General features: G+C 39.0%; 3 protein-coding genes across 4 annotated transcripts; all 3 read right to left on the bottom strand.

Moving 5' to 3' along the window:
* Positions 1-812: 812 nt before the first annotated feature.
* Positions 813-11,320, bottom strand: cc2d1a (coiled-coil and C2 domain containing 1A). Its single transcript, XM_055204186.2, has 29 exons — positions 11,126-11,320; positions 10,583-10,661; positions 10,329-10,473; positions 9,460-9,566; positions 9,117-9,344; positions 8,717-9,029; positions 8,516-8,625; positions 8,364-8,436; positions 8,162-8,272; positions 7,886-8,013; positions 7,730-7,802; positions 7,518-7,645; positions 7,325-7,433; positions 7,067-7,239; positions 6,820-6,942; positions 6,681-6,739; positions 6,486-6,602; positions 6,329-6,402; positions 6,187-6,245; positions 6,058-6,109; positions 5,811-5,910; positions 4,843-4,933; positions 4,583-4,756; positions 4,445-4,500; positions 4,292-4,364; positions 3,953-4,073; positions 3,625-3,701; positions 3,144-3,191; positions 813-2,603 (listed from the first exon to the last, which is right to left on the bottom strand). Exons 2-29 carry the CDS (start codon positions 10,637-10,639, stop codon positions 2,565-2,567), a joined length of 3,018 nt encoding a protein of 1,005 aa, XP_055060161.2. The 5' UTR covers positions 10,640-10,661; positions 11,126-11,320; the 3' UTR covers positions 813-2,564.
* A 2,505-nt stretch (positions 11,321-13,825) lies between these two features.
* nanos3 (nanos homolog 3) lies at positions 13,826-14,768 on the bottom strand. Its single transcript, XM_055206611.2, has one exon. The coding sequence runs from the start codon at positions 14,724-14,726 to the stop codon at positions 14,232-14,234; it is 495 nt and encodes a 164-aa protein (XP_055062586.2). The 5' UTR covers positions 14,727-14,768; the 3' UTR covers positions 13,826-14,231.
* Positions 14,769-16,064: 1,296 nt separating this feature from the next.
* On the bottom strand, positions 16,065-20,550 carry LOC129443916 (afadin- and alpha-actinin-binding protein). Of its 2 annotated transcripts, none has more exons than XM_055204176.2 (13): positions 20,427-20,550; positions 20,213-20,291; positions 20,013-20,116; positions 18,872-18,940; positions 18,648-18,771; positions 17,943-18,021; positions 17,645-17,762; positions 17,367-17,520; positions 17,147-17,280; positions 16,885-17,046; positions 16,671-16,788; positions 16,438-16,588; positions 16,065-16,224 (listed from the first exon to the last, which is right to left on the bottom strand). In XM_055204176.2, the coding sequence occupies exons 2-13, from the start codon at positions 20,271-20,273 to the stop codon at positions 16,134-16,136; spliced, it is 1,365 nt and encodes a 454-aa protein (XP_055060151.2). In that variant the 5' UTR covers positions 20,274-20,291; positions 20,427-20,550; the 3' UTR covers positions 16,065-16,133. The 2 variants fall into 2 exon arrangements, with proteins under 2 accessions (XP_055060151.2, XP_055060150.2); XM_055204175.2 differs by having other exon boundaries at positions 16,438-16,591; positions 20,427-20,548.
* Positions 20,551-20,607: the final 57 nt, after the last annotated feature.

The raw sequence follows: 20,607 nt of genomic DNA, 5'->3' as shown, positions 1-20,607 counted from the left end.
ACAGAAAAGATACATAAATACGATAAGAAAATAGATAAATAAAAATATAAAAAATAAAAATGTATATAGGAAAACATTATGGATCAGTGGTATTACAGAAAAGTCATCATAATATTTTTAAAAATATTTTATTTTTTCTTGTTTTTCCAAATTTTATTTTTATAAAAAAAAACAGGCAGCACTACTCAATAAGTTTGAGGTGTTTTGACATCATCCACTTCTGAGGGACGAATTGGACAGCCTCCTTTATAATGTTTAGGAAGGAAAGTTTACTTTTTTAGAAAGATATATTTTTTATTTTAATAGAAAATACCGAATCAGACTTTTGTTGTTAATCTTTTTATTGATTATGGGAAAATATACATAAACAAAAATGGGAAAACCCCACATTTTTGTTATTTTAGATAGATATAAAACATTAGAGTTACTACTTGGGTTGAAAAATAATAAAGCAAAATGCAGTAGGTTGCTATGTGAAGCTTTTACGTTATTTGTATGATGATCTCATTCAAATGTTTTTCTTATGTTTTATGTATTTATTTTGTTGAATTTATTTTCTATTTGTATGTTATAATTATTATTGTAATATGTAATATGACTGCCAGTTAATACAAAAAGAGTTATATTACAATAAAGTTTTATTCATACATTTATTCATGTTCCTATTTATTAAATTTAACGTGTCTTATAAAGCCATAAAATAGCTCTGCCTGAGAAACATCCCAGAAATGAATTCAATACTCACTGAAAATAGTTTGTCATACAACAATCATAATTTTTGGAAGTTAAATGCACAAAAACAACAAGTGTCATTTTTGGAATAACTTTTTTTAATTATTACATTAGACATTATTATCCATTACCATAGACACATTAACAAATTAATGCTGCTTTTGAAAAATAGACCCATCATCAACATCAGTTCATACATTAATGCATCTATACAGTGATTGCCTTCAGTATATGCTAAATAATGCTAAAAACATCTGTACATGCTGGAGTGACAGAGAGGGAGGCAAGGGGTTCAGACACCATCCCAAAAGACCATAGAGGGCTGAATAAAGAAGTTGTCATGGAAACCAGTCAGCTTTATATCTGGCTTTTAAATGAAAGCAAACAAACAAACAACCACCCCCATAAAAAAGTTTATATAATGACTGACGGCAGCAAGAATGAAAATACATAAATGTAGATCCGAGCTGCACAAAGTCCCAAAAAAGCATTAAGTGTGAAAAAGACCGACTGTGCAGGTCTGAGGTTAAAGTTGATGACCTTTCACTTCTGAATAGAAAGAAAATGAGGCCGCTTTCCTTTAAAACAGCAGATCTCAGACTCTCACCCCCCATGCGCCAAGACAAAAGATCTTCATCTTAAATTCACTCATGCCATTTCTTCATTTCCAACACAACTAGACTGATCAACACTCCCTCCTTCTGTCTTATCAAGACATACACACACAAAAGCACACCTTCCCCCACCCAAAAGAAATACGGCTGAGTTCACACGGCTGAAGTATTCGGATAATCCCTGATCTTCACCATCTAATACAGTCCCACGCATCTTCCCTGGAGTGCCAGATTATTCCCATATCACAGCCGTGCAGCGGTATTATCCTAATCTGGGAATACCGTAGCACACAGATTACTGTAAAGACGCTATTAGAGCACAGATTAACAGCACTTATTTGGGAAAAGGAGGATAAAGAAGGGAGTGTGAATGATAAAGAGAAAACATAAAAAAGGGTTAAAATAAAAACATCAAACACCATTTTTGTAATATTAGCATGCATTGATCTGTGATAAAGTATTTGTTTTTCCTGTAACTCTGCAGTCGGTCATCTTATCAGATTCTGTGATATGATTTACAGTATTTTTATTTACAATTAACCCAAAGGTGAATTTCACAAAAATGTTAAGGTCATATTTGAAACATGAATACATTAATTATATTATGTATACAGAAAATTAAGCCTACTTTTTGGACTACTGGTTTTACTTTATTTTCTAACAATTAAGCACATTTCCCCCAATTCCTATTAATCATCTAGTTCAATATAACACTTTAAAGATCTTTAAATAATTGAATAAATATTGTTTACAGTAATGTGAATGCAGCTTTCTTTGCTTTACAATATATGGTGTTTAAATGTTACAGGCTTACTTTGCTTAATGCACAATATTATCAATGTAAATTATGACCTTAACATTTTGTGTATTTCATATTCAGCTGACATTAGATGCCTGTAGTGCATGATTGTTCTTCATAAAACAAAATAAAGATGAGATCAGAGCAGTGCTGATCTCACTTTGAACATTCAGATGTCTCTCCTTAAAAAAAAAGAAATCATTGGAGCACATATTTTAGTGTTTTGATGGTTTAGAGACAATGCAGAAATACTAAAGGTGCTTCAGAATGTGTGTGTGTGTTTTTGTTGCAATTTTGTGTTTAGTTGCCCTCTGCGGTTACATTACATCTGTCAGTATTCATTAATATTTTCATGAAACTTAAAATATATGAGGACTGCTTATGAGGACAGTTTTCCCACAGACAGACTCAGCGTTTCTTCACTCTCTGACGGCCCGTTTTTTTCTGACTGACTCCAGCTGTGTGTGAGAGAGATGAGGATAAAATAGTTAGTATCTTCAACGTGTCAGTGTTAAAGAGTCAGAGAACAGAAAAATAAATAGCGTTTGCAACCTGTCTGTCTAATGTGATCTTTTCTGAGAGAAACAGAATATTGTTAAAAAAGGATTTTATTCATCTTATATTGGCTAGATGCATCACAATGCAGTCAGAGCTGACTATGAGTTTGGGGTAGATTGTGAAGAAGGTTTCAAATCTATTGTTATTCTTATATTATTTTAAAAGCATCTCGTTAACTTGAATTAAAATTATTTGTGAAATTTAGGAAAAACTACATTCCCAGTAACAGTAGCCTAAACAATAAATGATGAGGTATTTATTTACTTTATCATTTCATTATTGTCCCCACCCATAAGAGCTAGGTGACGGCAAAATAAGAGATTTGTTTAAAAGCAGGAAAAAGTTATAGTTTCTCTTTTGTATAACTTCCATTCACAAATCTTTCACAATAATCAGGAATGTGCTGTAAGAAAATATTTTATTTAAATATAATTTTTTACCTCATTCTCTACCATCTTCATTCGGCCAAGAGCATCTTTTGCTGCATCCTGAGCAAAAAAAGTGTCATCTTCAATAAAAATGTTTTAGCTGAACATTTTGCTATATTAATGCGTCTATTGTATACAGCTACATTATAGACGGTTTCAGCAGTAACAACATAAACAAGCGGCTTTCGTGGTCATCATCACGTAACTTCCGGTAAACTCCGCTAAGAATAAACAACCACAAAGTACTTTAAACGTAGTTTATTTATATAACAAGCAAAATAAACAACACATAGATTAACATAGAAAACCAAAACATTTGTTATTTTCGATGAGGTATTTGTATAAGAGTTCAGTTAAGCAACTAGTCAGACCATTAAAAAAAACCTGAAACCGGAAGTTCGGACCAGACGCGTATCGAAACCGTCTATACATTCATATCACAAAAAAGAATGAAGCGGGTTGTATGAGTGTGTATGAGTGTGTGTGTGCTCACCCTGTTTCCTTGGGTGGAAAACTTCTTCACCGAATCTGAGAGACCGTGCTGAAACTTTCGCAGCACATTTTCATATTCTGAGACACAGGAAAAGAAAAATAAAGATGATGGATTATGTGTATCTTTAGAGTATTTTTCTTTTCTGTGCTGTGAATATATAAAGGAAGACACTAAATTGGATTAAAGAAGCACAACTGTGTCATCTGTCTGAACTTCTTATTGGCCAGCAGAATTATGAGTCACTGCAGCAAAAATTACATCACTTTTAGTCACATTATTCTGGCAAATGCTTTCGTTTTCCTCTACCCGAGTGTGTGTGTTTGTGTACCCGTCAGTGCTGCAGGATTTTTCTCCAGGTATGATTTCTGCCACTGCAGTCTCTGACAGATCTCCATGTGCTGCTGGATGAGTTCTGATGGGTCTCGTCTGTTCTTTTTATATTCACTAATCTAAAAAAAGTAAAAATTAATGACACGTTCTTCAGTGTCTGCATAAAAACAGCAGTCTCTTATCAAACCTGTCCCAACTGAAATCAAACCAGAAACTCTGAACCGAGAGTCACTGTGCAAACTCAATGATTAGACAGAAAACTCTAAGATTGTTTCGAGCTTGTTTTACAAATTTCAAGGGCAGACTGTGTGCCACAGATGAACTGAAACACACGTACCTTCCACTCCAGTCTTTCTTTGTCATAGTTGAGCAGACTGAAGCTGTGCATTTTGAACTGTGGAGGAGATAAGCTGAAACACAATCCAAGAAACATCAGACACACACAGACAGGCACACACGTGGAGGCAAGTAAAGGATATCTAGGTGCTACCTCGGTTTGATGTTCCTGTCATGATCATTTCTGGGTTTGGACCTTGGAGAAGGAGCCTGCGGGAATAAAAAAAATTATGCAATCTTTAATCACATATAACTTAATTATATCACAAATATTCTGAACATTCTCTCATACCCTTTCTTTCTCTCTATCTTTATGTCTCTCCCTCTCTTTCTCCGGCGACGGGGTCAGCGGGTCGATCACAAGCCATTTCTCCGTCACTGGCTGCAGCTGAGCTCCACCCAGCGGCTCTCGGATCTTCACGCGCACCTCCAGTTTCCCTCCGGTTGCCTTCCGCCCATCCAACACCTGCATCGGTGATGCACGAATACACTTATGCAACACCAGCGACTGTATGCGTTTGCATGTGTGCGTGTGCATGTGTTATCACTTACGTCTATAATCTCTCTGATCTCACACTGGTTCTCCAGCGCTTCCAACTTCAGCTGAGCATTTCCCACTACTTTATCTGTTTTAAAGAGACCACTGCACACAAAAACCACAGATAAAATTACTCTAAATATCATTACTATTGCTGATGGATAGATTATTGCGCCAATCTCAAGTCCATGGCCATTTCATTCCAAAACCAAAGCAGAGAAATAATGAATTACAAGAAAATAAAGCTTTATTGGACAATGTTTTAATTTCTCTTGAATGTTATGCATTCTGCTTCATATGTTAAAATGTAATTTTTTATATTACTATTATTCTCAATGCAATGTAAAGATTTGCTTAAAGGGGACATTTTGTGAGATTTTTTTAATAGTGTAAAATAAGTATTCATTGTCCCCACATTGCATGTGTTTTAGATCAAAATACCATATAGATAATTTTTTTAAAACATGTTAACACTGCCACTTTGTATGTGCGAGCAAAAATGTGCCATTTTGGGCGTGTCCTTTAAAATGCAAATGAGCTGATTAATACATACACTAAACACCATAATGGTGGTTTGTTGAAATTGAAACTCAATTATGCTGTCAATTATTATTTCTCTTTCTCTCTGCACTTAATGGCAGTGATGTGGTTGGATAGTGCAGATTAAGGGGCAGTATTATTATAATAAGATCCCCTTCTGACATCACAAGGGGAGCCACATTTTAATGAGCTATTTTTTCACATGCTTGCAGAGAATTGTTTACCAAAACAAAGTTACTAGGTTGATAGAAGCACTGGGGACCCAACTATAGCACTTAATCATGGAAAAATTCAGATTTTCACACTTGACCGTCATAAACATAATGTTGCGTTGCACAACATGCATTCAACGTGAATGCTTTAAAAAAAAAATTGCTTTTGGAGTGAAATGTGACCTGCACACGTTTTTATGAGATTCATCAGATGTTTAACAGATTCTCACCCTTTGTGTATGACCTCGAACTTGATGCCTTTGGCTTGTACGACTCTTTTAAAGCCTCTGTGGTCTCTCTTAATGTTCAGTTTGAACTGCTCCTTAAACTCTGCAGACACATTCATATATTTGTATACTAGTGTTAGCATTTATGAGGCTCCACTTTTAATATAACACACGCTTCATATAGACAATAGACAGCGAGACAGATTGCTAAATGTCAGAACTGAGCTGAAGTATGTGTGTATGCATGCACCTGGACTGTTGGTGTTTCTCACAGTGCTGGTTTTGTCTCTCTGAGCTTCCTCCTAAGAAACACACACACGTAGTTAGATCACAACAGCGCAAACGTGTGTATGTATGTGTTATTAAAGGTGCGTCATACCGCGCTAGGGAAAGGAAACTCGAATTGCACGCTCGCATTCAGATCATTAGCAGAACCTCCTGGATGAAACAAGATTAGAGTCTGATAAACACACCCGCATACACAAACCCACATAAACACACAAACTCACACATACACACACCTGCAGGGGCTGACAGGTTGATTCCTCTGACAATGATCAGCAGCAGGTCATTAGCAGTCAGATTAGGAAAGATCCTACAGAGAGAGAAAGAGAAAAAGACATTAAACAAGTGTAATGAAACACATTTACTGTCGTGTGTGTGTGTGTGTGCTCTTACTTGACAGTGTTAAAAGTGCGCTCCTCTGTGTGATATTTAGGAACTGATCTTCCTTTTGCGTGAGCTTTCTTCAATATGTCTATGTTGGTCATGCACTCTTCAGCCAACTTCTCGAACCTACACACAGATACACACGGCTTAAATATCAACCTTTAATGGCACATATTTAACATAAAAATTCATGTAAACACACACCTGGCAGTTTCGCCCACATTCCCCATATGAGTGAACTGCTGAGAGTAGGTCAGACATTTCTGCAAAAAAAAAAGTGTTATAAAATGAACAAAAGATTTAAACCATGTGACACCAGTAGCTTAAACGAGCATGTATAAACCTCATGCTGAAGTCTGAGCTGTTCCATCAGTTGAGCGTATTGATCGGCAGCTCGAGGAGACAGAGCGGACGATCGAGACTGAGACAGTCGGTAGTCTTCCTCGCTCACTGGAGCTGCAGGCACCTGCAAATAATACAGATTGATATCATTGCGGACGCAACTGACCAATCACAATCAAGTAATCCAGAGAGCCGTGCAGTAAGGGAGTTAAATAAGACACAGGAACTGATTACACTTGTACACGCACCTTTGTGATGTCAACAGGAAGTCCTCCCTTTGCAGCAGTGATCATGTGGTCCAGGCCTTTAGCGTTTCTCAGGTGCTGCGCAGCCCCCTGCATGTCCTTCATCTCTTTGGAGCGCAAAGCGGCCTTCACGAACTGCTGCCTGCGCACCGTCAAGAAATCCAACTGCTGCTGGGCTGCAAAACAACAGGCATTAGACACATTAAATACACAAAACTTCTTGATACAAACTTGCTCTCAAAATGGTTAAGTAGGTACTACCTTTCCCTCCCAGTTTAGGGGGATTTGTAGTGGAAGTTGGCGTGCTGGCGGTGGACGAGGCTTTGGGAGGTACGGGAGCTCTTTTCTGAAGAGCAGGTTGAGGTGTTGGCTACACATCATAAGAAAATACAATAATAGTGATGAGGGTCTAACAATAAAATATGATTGGTCAGTTTCTTGATGTTCCCCTGACCTTCTTTTGTGGCTCTTCATCATCGTCATCATCCGCTTCTGCATCCTGATTGGCCAGTTTCATGGCGTTGTCTAGGACGCCCATAAAATTCTGCTCACCCCCTTCGGCACCCGGCAGCGGGGGACAACCTGAGATACAGACAAGTGACATTTAAAACGGGTACAGCGCACACACGTCCACGGAGACACATCGCAGTAAAACAAATCACACACCCGGTGGAACAGGAAGTTCTGCCAAATTCACAGGCCGTCCCGCTTTTTGAGCTTTGATGGCATCTTGGTATTGCTGCAGTTGGGAACACAAACAAACACTTGAGTCTGAAAGTACATGATGTACTACGCATGTTTTATTATGAGTATGTGTGTTACCTTAACAATGCGCTGATGCATGCGCGCTTTGCGATCGTCTCCTTTGCTCTTGGCGGTTTCTGCTGCTTCTTTATATTTGTCCATGCGCTGCTGCAGGGCCTCGCCGATGCTCCGAGGAGCAGAGACAGCTGCATACATGTTGGTGTTATCAATACTTTCAACTTGACCCTTACACATTTTGGGCAGGCCGGCTCATTTTGCATGTTAATTGTGTTTGTAATGTCACGTTTTTCTGCTATATGTCTGCATATTATGGCTAAAACAAAACACTCTTACCCACGACTGGGGTGGCAGTGGGTGCAGCAGGAGGGGCGGCAGTGGGTGCAGGAGGGGCGGCAGGTTTAGCAGACGACTGAGGAGGGTTTGAATGTGGAACTTCGACATCTCCTGTATGAGCGAGAGAGAGAGATTTCCGTTAGACTGTTTAAGACTTCCAGGCTAATAAAGGAATTAGATGATCTGTAATGTCAATACGTACCAGGAGGGGGCGGCAGTGTGTTAATATCTACAATCTCCCCTCTGTCAACAGTCTCAATCATGGGGTCCAGTTTCTGTGCAAAACATGATTGTGTTTATTTACATTTTTTGTGCCCTAGTGCTGATATATTGGAGCTAAACTATTACACCTACTTTGGCAATGAGGTAGAAATGTTTGGCTTGGTCGGTGTTACCGCTTTGTTTGGCCTGTATGGCTGCCAGCTTATACTCTCTCTGTCTGTTTAATATCCTTGCTTTGATCTCTGTAACACACAGATATGCATGCCGCTCAGACTCAGATTATATACAGATATGATGATGTGTAAAGAAAGTGTGAACACTTTTTGTGGGTACCCGAGTGCTGGGCGTTAGGCTGGCTAGGCGTGAGGGGCGATATGGCTGGTGTATCGGGCGTTACGGCAGTCGATCGCTGTGATGGTGGTTGCAACAGCTGAGGTTTAGCTGGGGCGACCGGCTTGTCTTGAAGCATGGGCTTCTGATTGGTCGTCTGCGGTGGCGTATATGGCGGGGCAGGTTTCTCCTGCTCTCCGACTGGCTGAGCCTGTGAGGTGGGGGCGGGTTTTCCACCAGTGGCCACAGCAGGAGGAATCTCATCTTCGTTGATGGGTTTCCCTTTTTTAACAGACGTCAACATAGACTGCAGTGTCTGAAAAACACATGAACGTCTCCCTCTGAATTCAGCACACATGAAAATAATGAGAACTAAATAGAACGGAAAGTTTGTAAATCCCACCTTCAGCCCTCGGTCGTATCTTCGTGCTTTGCTTGTCTCCCCCGCAGCCTTGGCGTTAGCGATGGCTGTCTGATACATGTCGAGACGTTCCTGCAGGCGAGACTCCAGGCTCCCTGAGGAAGTCTGGGATGTGGGCGCATTTGAGCGCTGAGGGGGCGATGGTGATGGAGGGGGCTTCCTGATCACCTCCTCCTCCTCATCATCATCCAATACCTCGTTCAACTCGGCCTGAAACACAAAACAGTCCAAAGCTTTGCTCACCTGTAGTGCTGATCTCAGCTACACTGCATTTAAAGAATAAGAATGAATGATCGGGTTCGGTCCTCCAAGGACAAAACCTTACCAAGAGATCAGCATCGTTCTCTAAATCACCATCATCTTCTCCATCCTCATCCAAGTCCTTCATACACATCGCTGCCATCCGCTCTATGTGCTCCATGGGCACTGGAGCTACATGTGCAAAGAGAAAGAGTTGACTACTGCGATTAACCATCATTATCAGACTATATTATTGACTCAAGGTCCAATAAAAAACAACAACAGCACAATGCAAAAATAGTGTTTCAATATTCCTAAGATTTAAAAATTGTACTGTACAGTATGGCATTAATGATGGAAAAATACTTTCGATGAGTGAGTAAGCAATGAATAACTTAAATCACTAGATGTTAAGCATTACCATCAGATACTAAACACAACCATCATACTAAATTTTCAGCTTCTTTTTGCCATAACAAGTGTGATTTTAACACACAAAGTTATAGCAGCCAGGGAAAACCTAAGATATAAGTCAAATTAAAACAAACACGGATCACCATAATGGTCACTTTAAATGACGCAAAACATCAACATCTAAACCTAATATGTGAATTGTGTTTCACAGTAATCTTTTCACCAATCATTCAAAAATAACATTTTATAACAGTTTGAAAATAATAAAGTGCAACTTTTTTATCATTTACAAAAAATAAAGTAAATATAGAAAACAGTTGTTTTAAACATTGTGTAAACATTAAGTAACTTTTGAAAATAATAGAATGTAACATCTCTAACATTTAGACAATCGATCTTAAAACATAATAAACTGAACACTTTTCACGTTGGCAGAACATTTTTGAGAAAGTTGAAAACGTTGTTAGAACTTTTCTATGTTAGCTGGGACTGTGTTACCCAACATCCCAAGCAGTACATGTAGAAGATGATCGCCCTTACCTTTACCTCCACCTTTCTTGCCTGCTTGTCCGCCCTTTCCTCCTCCACCTCCCATCAGGGCCAGAAGCTCCGCCTCCAGCTCCTGCTCGTTTCCTCCAGAGTCATCCAGCCCATCATCAGGAGCCAAATCTAACAGCAGTCCCATCTGACAATTTGCAAGAATAAGATTGAGTGGCTGATTGAATCAATTATATAAATGATGGGTTTGGGTTACTGATTTTATATGCATAATATGACTTTGGCCCATCTATTACCTGTTTGGCCCTTGCGGCCCCCTGGCCCTTCTGCGGAGGGTTCCGGCTTCGACTCATTTTCTCTGCGGGTCCCTTAAACCTGCAAAGGGCAATGAAATTTAAAAATGTTGTTAAACTATTGCATAGGGTTCAATCCGTCAGCAACAGCACAACCAACCAGACAGGAACGTGGGTGACGTCATGACGCATTCCTAAATCACCTGCGTAAAAATTGACGTGTATATCTAAATAATCCAAACACAGACCTTTAAAATCTGTTTATTTGTACCATATTTCTTTGTCAACGCCTCACAGATCTCCCTAACATTACATTTGCTGAGTACGAACTGTTATTAAAGCTTTAACCTACCAGTCTAAACAGATAGCAAACTAATCAACCATTTTTAACAAAAATGGCAGTACATGACACTCTGGATATTTTTCACAGGCTGTGATTAGGTGCACGACAAAACAGCCCTTTACATAAAGCAGAACATAAACAAACCCACACAAGTGACTCAGTTAAGTGCTAACTTAGTTAGCAAGACAGCTAGTCATTTATACCTCGATCACATGTGTTCCTCCAAGCGTGGCTTACGGGATCAGAATTTGTTTCGTTGAGAAAAATAAACTGTCCGTCATGAAGTTTTTAAACTAGAGAGTCATAAATACTGTGGTAAACACAGATCTGCAACTGTCAATGGAGACTCAGCACTTCCTGCTTTTTGCCCAGTTTCCCATAGCAACAGCAGACTACGACAATACATCGCGGTTTACGGCAGGAGGCCACGCCTTTGTCCTAATTTGCATACCACAGGTCATAAATATATTGAAATATGCAGCGTTAACAATTGTAATTGCCGTTATATTTTGTGGTGACCTTCAACTCGAAGCTGTTTACGTCCTCGAACTGATGGGCATGGCAATGCGGTTGGTAGCTCTAAAATACATAATTACAACATTAAATGACATTTTTAAATGTTTCTCCTAAATATTACAGAACACAGAAATTGCGTCAGGTAACAGTAATAATATACTGAAAGTGAGGTTGCAGCAGTCACGTGGTAGAAGGCAAAGCTAGAAGAAAAGAAGGAAACTCCCAGTACACAAGTTGTAATTACGAACTCCACGAGGACGGGAACGCTCTAATCTCGTAAATACGGTAATTACGATATAAAGTATCCGAATGGCAACTATTTTAAGTTTAAATTCAAAATGCAGATCCATGCACACAGTTCAAAATATTTTTTTGTAGGAATCATGTTTTTGGGGTAGGCCTATTGATTAAAATGGTCAAAACCACGGTTTCACTCTAATTACCATGTTTTTTAAACATTGTTGAATTATTAGCAATTTATTCATTGCAAGAGTTTAGTGGCATTACCTTCATTAATAAATTAAATATGTATTTTATTATATTTATTTGCTTTTGAAGCATAGTTCAACTTTTGTAGTTTTATTAATTTCTAATTTGTAAGTGAATCATCTTTATATGTAATAAATTACACAGGTTTCCCGTTATAACCATTACAAAAAGTGTCCTGTGTTTTGGATCTTATACCAGTACCTTTAATGGTGTTCTATTGTTTTCCGTCAGCCAGATAAAATCCTACCAACAGAATCCAACACATTATAACCATTATAGCTACCATTTAAAACAAATCCCATTAAACCCATTAGAATTTCTGTGATGGTTTCTATTTTTGAACAGCATTGATGACATGACAGTTTAATATCTGTCAGATGTTTATGTGCATTTTAATTACATAACACTAAATTCTATAAAAAAAACCGATTGTGACCCTAAGTTCTCATGAGAGTGATATCACAATAAAAACCAAAGAGAGCACAGCTACTTAAACAAATGTCAAAGTGACAGATGTTAAAGTTGGAAATTATTCAGGAGTTTAGCGGCATCACCAATCAAACACATCTGAAGCTAAGATCTTACTTAGCATACAAGAAATGTCCAGGCAGGTGTGCTCAGGCTAATTAGAGAATGATTAAGCAAAGGAGAAACAGGACAGCTCCACCTACTGGTAAAGATTGGACCTTACAAAAACATTGACGTGGTGCAATAAGATTTTTTTGCTGTGTTTCAATGTGTTTGTAGGATTTGTATCTATATGTTTACAATACCCAACAGATAATTTATTATAGCGGGGTGGACATTCCTGGTCCTGGAGGGCCACTGTCCTGCAAAGTTTAGCTCCAACCCTGATCAAACCCACCTGAATGTCATTTCCAAGTAATCCTGCAGCCTTTGATTAAGATTTTCAGGTGTGTTTGATTAGGGTTGGAGCTAAACTTTGCAGGACAGTGGCCCTCCATGCCCACCCCTGTATTATAGCATGTTAAAATTCCCACTTTGTAGGTGTGTCCTTTAAAATGCAAATGTGCTGATGAAATGCAAACACGGATCGCCATAATGGTGGTTTGTTAAAATTGAAACTCAATTGTGCTGTCAATTATTTTCTCTCTCTCTCTACACTAAATGTCAGTGCAGTAGTTGTATAGTGCAGATTTAAAGGCACCTATTTCATTGCTAAAACAACGTTATTTTGTGTATTTGGTGTTATAAAATGTGTTCGCATGGTTTATGGTTAAAAACACATTATTTTTCACATACGTACATTTTTGTAGCACCAGATTTCACTCTCTTTTGCATATCTTTAACATGTACTAATACACACTTGCACACCAAAGGAAATGTAACCTCATGAATCGGACCACAAGTGCCCTTTAAGGGGCAGTATTATTATAATATGATCCCCTTATGACATCACAAGGGGAGCCAAATTTCAATGACTTATTTTTTTCACATGCTTGCAGAGAATGGTTTACCAAAACTAAGTTACTGGGTTGATCTTTTTCTAGGTTCATAGAAGCACTGGTGTCCGAATTACAGCACTTAAATCTTTTCTTGTCAGTCATAGGGCATGACCTTTTGGTTAAAGAATCGTAACCTTAGCAACCAGATGTCAAAGTTCTAGCCAAACCTGTCCAACCTCCAACTCCTTGTTGTTCATAAAAATGGATGCAAGCATTTCACTTTAACATGAACGCTTAATGCATATGTGTTGGGGTCCAAAAGCTGCCTGAGACTACTATTATGGAAAATTTTATATTAAAAGCATGTAAACCTGAATAAAGGTTTAATACAAGACTTCAATGTAATCAAGTTGTTTCTGTCAGAGTTTAGTCCAGTACTTCACATGAACGTTTCTTATGGTTTGTGTAAAATGAGAAATTCTCAGAAGCCAATTTTGTTAGCATCTTTTTACTGATGAAGAAAACCAGACAGCATCAAGAGTATAAAACAACCAAATTTCACATAAAAAACTTTTTTTTAAATCGCACTACAGAGGATCATAATTCTTACATACAAATAATTTGGTCACAAAGAAAAGAGCTTGTCTTTGTTGTAGTAAAGCTTGTGCACCTGTAGCAAGCCTACAAGGCCTGTGTACAAGTTTGTTATAAAGGTTTATAAATACATCACAAAACACACACACAAAACCCACAACACAATAGTGCGAAAGGAATTGAAAACACAGCAAGCAGATTTAAAAAAAGTGACAAAAACATGCAAAATCAAACCACATATTCAAACTCGGACACAAGCTGTTGCTACTGATAAAAAGAGCAAACGTTAAAATCACTTCTAAAATCAGTAACGTGAAGATCTGACGTACACTGAGGAGTAGGCCTCGTCCACAAATGGACAAAATCTCTTGGTGTGTGCTCTAGCCCCAGTGGCCCCGCACTGTGGGCACACATACTGCCTCAGGTAAGGGCACACGACGTCTCCATCACGGTCTTTAAGGTAATGCGACGTGAAGAGAGTCTCCGACTCGCCGTTGTGTTTGCAAAAACTGCAAAACTTTCTGTCGGTCCCCGCGCTACTCTTATCACTCGCCTTCACCGTGCGCGCTCGCGTTGGGCCACTTGGAGACTCCAAAGGGGCGATGGCGCGCTCGTCGTTACATGAACCCTCGACCGGACTCTTCCGACGCCCTGACGCCTCCAAAAGCGCCGGCGTCCTCTGCATGCCTCTCACCATGTCCGCCAAGCCCATGTAGTCTCTCCAGGGCTGAAAGTCCTGATCTTTGGACTCCATGGATCCATGAACCGACACGATGTACTCTAGCAGAGAGAAGGCCATGTCACGAGTGCACGCACCCCGAAAACAAACTGGGCGCAGGCGGAACACGCGTGGGTTATGAAGGGCGGGCGCGTGGGCGTCACAGACCAATGAGAAGTTGCGTTGGATGCGCTCAGGTGTCATTTCTGTCCCTCATATCCGACAACTATTTTATTAATTTAGCTCATTTATTAACACACATTTATTTAAAAAATGTTTATAAATAAATAACTTTAAATGACTTCAGTCACGTGTTTTAACACTCATTTGGCAGAAGATGGTAAGGCTAACATCAAGGACCATCAACCATTGAGAATGGTACATAATGGAGAACAATAAACTTGCAAGGCTAGTTATTATTTGATACAATTATTTAGCTATAATAGCAATCTGGAAATATGGGTTGTATTCTTATATACAGAAATGCATAAAAAACAAAAAGCTCAGGAGATAAAGCTTACATTCACTACAGTTGTATCAGTTTATTTGTTGATCCTGTCTCGTTTTTTGATTACAGCAATTATTCTTCTGGGCCTTGACTTAAAGGGGGCATTTCACAATACTTTTTTAGGATGTCAAATAAATATTTGGCATCCCCAGAGTACATATGTGAAGTTTTAGCTCAAAATATTATATAGATATTTTATTATAACATGTTAAAATTGACACTTTGTAGGTGTGAGCAAATGAGCTGATCTTTGCACTAAACGTCAGTGTCGTGGTTGGATAGTGCAGATTAAGGGGCGGTATTATCCCCTTCTGACATCACAAGGGGAGACAGACAAATGTCAATGAGCTATGATTTTCAATGATTTTCTAGGTTGATAGAAGTTCTGGGGATCCAATCATAGCACTTAAACATGAAAAAAGTCAGATTTTCATTATATGTTCCCTTTAATAAATTTTGTGCACATTTCGTGTGTGTGCGTTTGTGCCAAGCCTCCCAAAATTCTTCCCAAAGCTGAGCATCAGTTTACAAAACTATGCAGAACAGATGCAAGATTTTAAGTACATCTTCAATAATGTTTTTGTAAAGATACATTTTTGTCCAACTTTTGTCAATTTTCCAAAATCAAACATCACTTTTGGAAACTTCTGTTTGTCAATATTAAAAGTAAACTGTACATATATCAACTCTAAATTGTGATGTTGAACTACCTCAAAATGCACAGATAACATCTTCATTTTATGAACACCTATTTATAAAATTTACAAAAGTGTATTTGCTTTCACAAAGATTTGCCAGTTTTGGCACAGAAATTATGGATACCATGGTGAACGTTTTTAATGTGTTGTAAAACTTTATTAAAACCTGTTTAAAAGTTAACCAAATGTACACATTTTTACAAACAAGGAATACAAAGTAGTTTGCATATTTTATTATTCTATCATTTATTCTGCAAATTACTAAAATAATATAACCGTCGATTAAAAAGGCCAGTTCATTTTGGGTATATCCGGAGTGCCGTCTCTCTCGTTCTCCTCCCCCCAGCTGTCAGACTGAGGGCTCCGATCTGACCTGAAATAGAGGATGAGTAAATTCATTCACATTAAATTTATCACACCAGTAATATGTGTGGTCATTTGGATTTTAGAAGACCTCTAAATGTGATCCAAAAGACAGAATAACAAATGTTTTGAACATAGTTTACATTATTATGTAGTGCTGACCACTATATATCCATAAATGCATCAATGTATCATTTCGAAGAGGTACCAAGAGATGTCTGACCTGTAGTAGGGCAGTTTAAGAGCAGAGTAAAGCTCAGGGGTGTTAGGGGTCATGACTCTGTTCAGACGGGACCATGCTGTGACCTCTGACCTCTCAGATGATGGTGTGCATGGAGCACATGGAGACAGAGAGAGTTGATCCTGGACCACGACTCCTAACACAAACACACACTCACTATCATGTTTCTGTACTATAGTGCAATATAAATGCTATCATTGTATGTATGTATGTACGCAGGTCACTGAGCGCTGTGCTCTCTCTCCTGTTCCACTGGGAATTTCTTTTTACGGGAGAAACACTGAGGATGTCCGTCTTGAGGAGCGAAGCCTTCTGCTGCTCAAACTCACATCTCTAAAACACACACAGAGGTTATATCTGGTATACACATATACATTGGTATATATACTTTTAAATCACAACTACATGAAACCACTGAGCTTTCCCCACCTCATGACCCAGTCGGATTGCAGCTTCAGTAAAGGTCTGCCTCTCTCGCTGAAAGCTCCGCCTTTGTCTCTTAAGCTCCTCCCATCTGTCCTGCAGCCGCTCCCACTCCTCCAGGTAATAGGAGTCCATTAGTGCAGCCGGGAGGGGTGTAGTTACACTGTCCTGAGAGAGGAAATACTTACCCCTGTTTATATATGACCTATACTGTAGCTGTACTCTGATCAGTTATTGTCTCTGTGTATAAGTGCGTGGTTGTATTTACCTGTAGTAACTGTTGCTGTACTCGGATCAGTTGTCTGCTCTGCTCCAGCTCTTCCTCAAGATGAGCAAGAAGTTTCTCCTGGTCCGTTCCTTTAGCAAAAAGTTTTTCCTGGTCTGTCCCTTCAGCAACAGGACCTATGCACCCAAACACACACGCATAAACATTGGTATAATGCAAATCCATTTTTGGGCCTTCACAAATTAACCAAACCTCTTCTTACTTTGTGACATCATTATCCTTAGTCGTTTCTGCACATGTGTCCACTCCTGGACCACACCCCCTGTCACATGATCACCGAGACACTGCTCCGTTTGGACAAGCACATTGTCACCTGACGCATCCTCCGCTTCTGTGATGTTGTTCCCCTCAAGAGTCTACTTAAAAATAAATTCATTAATTGACATACCATCTGTCACAAATAAAATTAGCATCCATAATCATAAGTGTCTGGATAATTCACATTTGGCTCATGCATAAATATGCAGGTCTCTCTCTAACCTGTGCCATTTCATTTCTGAGCATGTGCAGTAGCGTGGTTAAGCCGTGCCGTAGTCTCATGGCTTCTCGGAGCTCGGCTTCCCGACGGTCCAAAAGCAATCGGAGTGCTTCTTCTGTCCTGCATGGTTAGGTTATCACAACACTTTTAAACTTTCTAAAGTAATTTTTACTAATATATTTTTACTCTTTAATGCTTTCCATTCAATGTAAAAGATGGAAGTTGTGTATAAATCCTGCATAATACATCTCAGCACCTTCAATGTTGTGATAGCAAAGGCTATCAGGACACAAATCTCACCTCCCATCAGCCTTTGCGGTCTTGAAAAGCGGCACTCCCCGTCCTGGCCGCTTCGGCAACACATTTAATATCTCCATGGCTATGAACAGGAAAAGGATTGTTATTGGACTGTCTAGACTTACTGTCCTCCAATTGGCCAACTAACCAGAACGTTTTGATTGGTCTGAATACCTCTGACGTCAGCCGGAAATGTGACGCTCCTTACCGTATTTGAAAGATTAGCTCCCAATGCAATACTGACAGGAGTTAATATCATCTTTACTACCTTATCAACATGAGCTGAATCTGATCTAGAAAATCATACACATGTATATGACTTTGACCCAACTTTAGAAAAACCCATCGCTTCTCTTCAGAAGACATTTAATAACTGTATGGATCAGTTTTTGATGATGTGCTTTCTAGAGCTATAAAGAATGGGGCACTATCCAATGCCATTATAAAGCTATATATATATATATATATATATACACATAGGATGGCATAAGGGTGAATAAAAAACTGGCTATTTTTTTCAATTTGGGGTGAACTAGTTTAAAAAAGGCTGATTTTAATAAGAATGTTTGACTTCATAATTATAAAGACCACCTGCTTCTGACTGGCAATAAAACTAGATGCTATAAAGCAGCTAATGAATGAATCTGTTAAATGAGTTAATGTGAACATTAGTGGAAAATAAATTTGTGAGTGGTTTGTAAATCTCACAGGCACCGCGGTGTTTCTGTCGGTCTGTGATCTGTGAGAGTTTCTCTCTCATGCGATTGATGTGCTGTTCCCTTCGCTTCAGCTCCGTCCCCTGCTGGTTACAGCGACGCTGCAGTCTCGCACACTGACATATAGAGATTATTAATAAACATATGAACGCATAACAGGACTGTACCGTACTGTGGTAAATCAACCATACCCAGTCATAATAAATTTACTTTTACCTTTTCTCTTTCAGAGTTCAGCGAGTCTTGCAGTCTGGAAATGTGGAGATCCTTTTCTGTGAGTTGCTCCTGTAAAATTCAGTTATCCACAGAAAAAAGCAAGTCAGAACGTTGCTATGGGCCCTTAACACAGTGTTTTTTACTAGGATTTATCTCTTTATCATTTTCCCCACCTTCATAAGTCTTTAGATTAAAGCTACATGCCTAAATGTAAATGTGCGGGGACAAAACTATAAGGCCGGGTCTCAAAAAGGTACATCACGCCTTCTTGTGGTGGGGCAAGAAAGAAATAAGTAACGATCACGTCATTTTTAGGATTTGTCCCTTTGAAAGAGCACCTATTGTCCGATTCACGTTTTTTAATTTCCTTTGGTGTGTGTGTATTGGTATGTTAACGATATGCCAAAGGTACAAATAGGGTGGCCATACGTGCCATTTTCACCGGAAGCGTCCTGGCCAGGATTTCGGGTGCGTCCTCCGGAAGTCGCATTGGCCGACCCCATACGTCATCGAGCACACAAAATTCTGGCCAGGACACATCCAGTGAAAATGGCATATATGGCCACCCTAGGTAGGTACAAACCCCAAAGTAAACGTTGACGCGAATGATCGTCTCCAACGTAAATCTCTTTTCTTGGACTACAACAAACACACGGATTGTAGTCAACAGTTTACTTCCTGAGATTGGTGATGTTGACAAGACCGACATTATCATAATTCTTCCCGCTTTGGACTCACAGCCTGTAAGTTAACTCCTGTTAGCATTGCATTACGAGCGAATCTTTCAAACATGGTAAGGGGCGTCACATTTCTGGCTGACGTCAGAGGTATTCAGGCTAATCACAAAGTACAGATTTGCTGGCCAATCAGAGACACAGCGCTTTTCAAATCTGTGCGTATCAGGAAGAGTGTGTATTTATAACCATAAACCACACAAACAGATTTTATTATACCAAATACACAAAATTACATAGTTTTTAGCAATGAAATAGGTGCTCTTTAACATTCATAAGCAAGGTTCACGTCACAAACTTATCAAATCATCCAAACATTTTAGTATTCATACTGTCTTTCATGCATATCTGATATCACAGCCAATCATATAATTTCTTGTGTCTGTAAAATAGTGACAGGTGTGAACCTGTAATGTGACGGTCTGCTCATCCTGCTCTCTGGAGATCCTGTGTGGGACACTTTGAGTGGTTTCATCCGGATGCAGTGGAATGATGAGAGAGTTCAGCCATGCTGAAAGAGATCAAGCTATGCTTTATACTTTTGCAAAATGACTTCAATGCTCAGAGTTTGGGTTAAAAAAAGTTTAAGCCAGTGATTTTGTTTTACCCGAGCTGTCCTGAGGTCTCATTTGTGAAGTTGACAGTTTTGTGATTTGCCCGTGTGCCATAACCCAACTCCTGCAAAGCTATAATCACAAAGATAACATTAAATATACCTCTGCAATGTATGGCATCAATGTCATACAGTAAATAATACAAAGAGATGATTTGTGGATTAAATATGATTGATAATGACGTGAGAGTGTCACAAAATAACTTACCAGAGCAAAGAGATTAATTTTTCAGATTGAATGACCTGAGATTTCACGTGACCACTGATTGATTTATTCAATCATCTTATCTGTCATCTGCAGGTTTACCTTAATCATCTCATCAGTGATCGACTGCTTTAGTCTACTTAAGATCACCTGTAAGCACTGATCCCATACCAGATGCTATCAG

Source organism: Misgurnus anguillicaudatus, chromosome 3, assembly GCF_027580225.2.
Source record: "Misgurnus anguillicaudatus chromosome 3, ASM2758022v2, whole genome shotgun sequence".
Lineage (NCBI taxonomy): Eukaryota > Metazoa > Chordata > Actinopteri > Cypriniformes > Cobitidae > Misgurnus > Misgurnus anguillicaudatus.
This window is presented reverse-complemented; position numbering and strand designations above follow the sequence as displayed.

Excerpts from the sequence above, each read along its gene's own strand:
- cc2d1a (XM_055204186.2), bottom strand. The coding sequence starts at position 10,639 with ATGAGTCGAAGCCGGAACCCTCCGCAGAAGGGCCAGGGGGCCGCAAGG. Across the intron at positions 9,567-10,328 it reads CAAGAAAGGTGGAGGTAAAG|CTCCAGTGCCCATGGAGCAC; the intron begins GTAAGGGCGATC and ends TTGCACATGTAG. Across the intron at positions 4,501-4,582 it reads AAGATAGAGAGAAAGAAAGG|GCTCCTTCTCCAAGGTCCAA; the intron begins GTATGAGAGAAT and ends TTATTCCCGCAG.
- nanos3 (XM_055206611.2), bottom strand. The coding sequence starts at position 14,726 with ATGGCCTTCTCTCTGCTAGAGTACATCGTGTCGGTTCATGGATCCATG.
- LOC129443916 (XM_055204175.2), bottom strand. The coding sequence starts at position 20,273 with ATGGCACACGGGCAAATCACAAAACTGTCAACTTCACAAATGAGACCT. Across the intron at positions 17,281-17,366 it reads AAGGATAATGATGTCACAAA|GTCCTGTTGCTGAAGGGACA; the intron begins GTAAGAAGAGGT and ends TTGGGTGCATAG. Across the intron at positions 17,047-17,146 it reads TACAGCAACAGTTACTACAG|GACAGTGTAACTACACCCCT; the intron begins GTAAATACAACC and ends TTCCTCTCTCAG.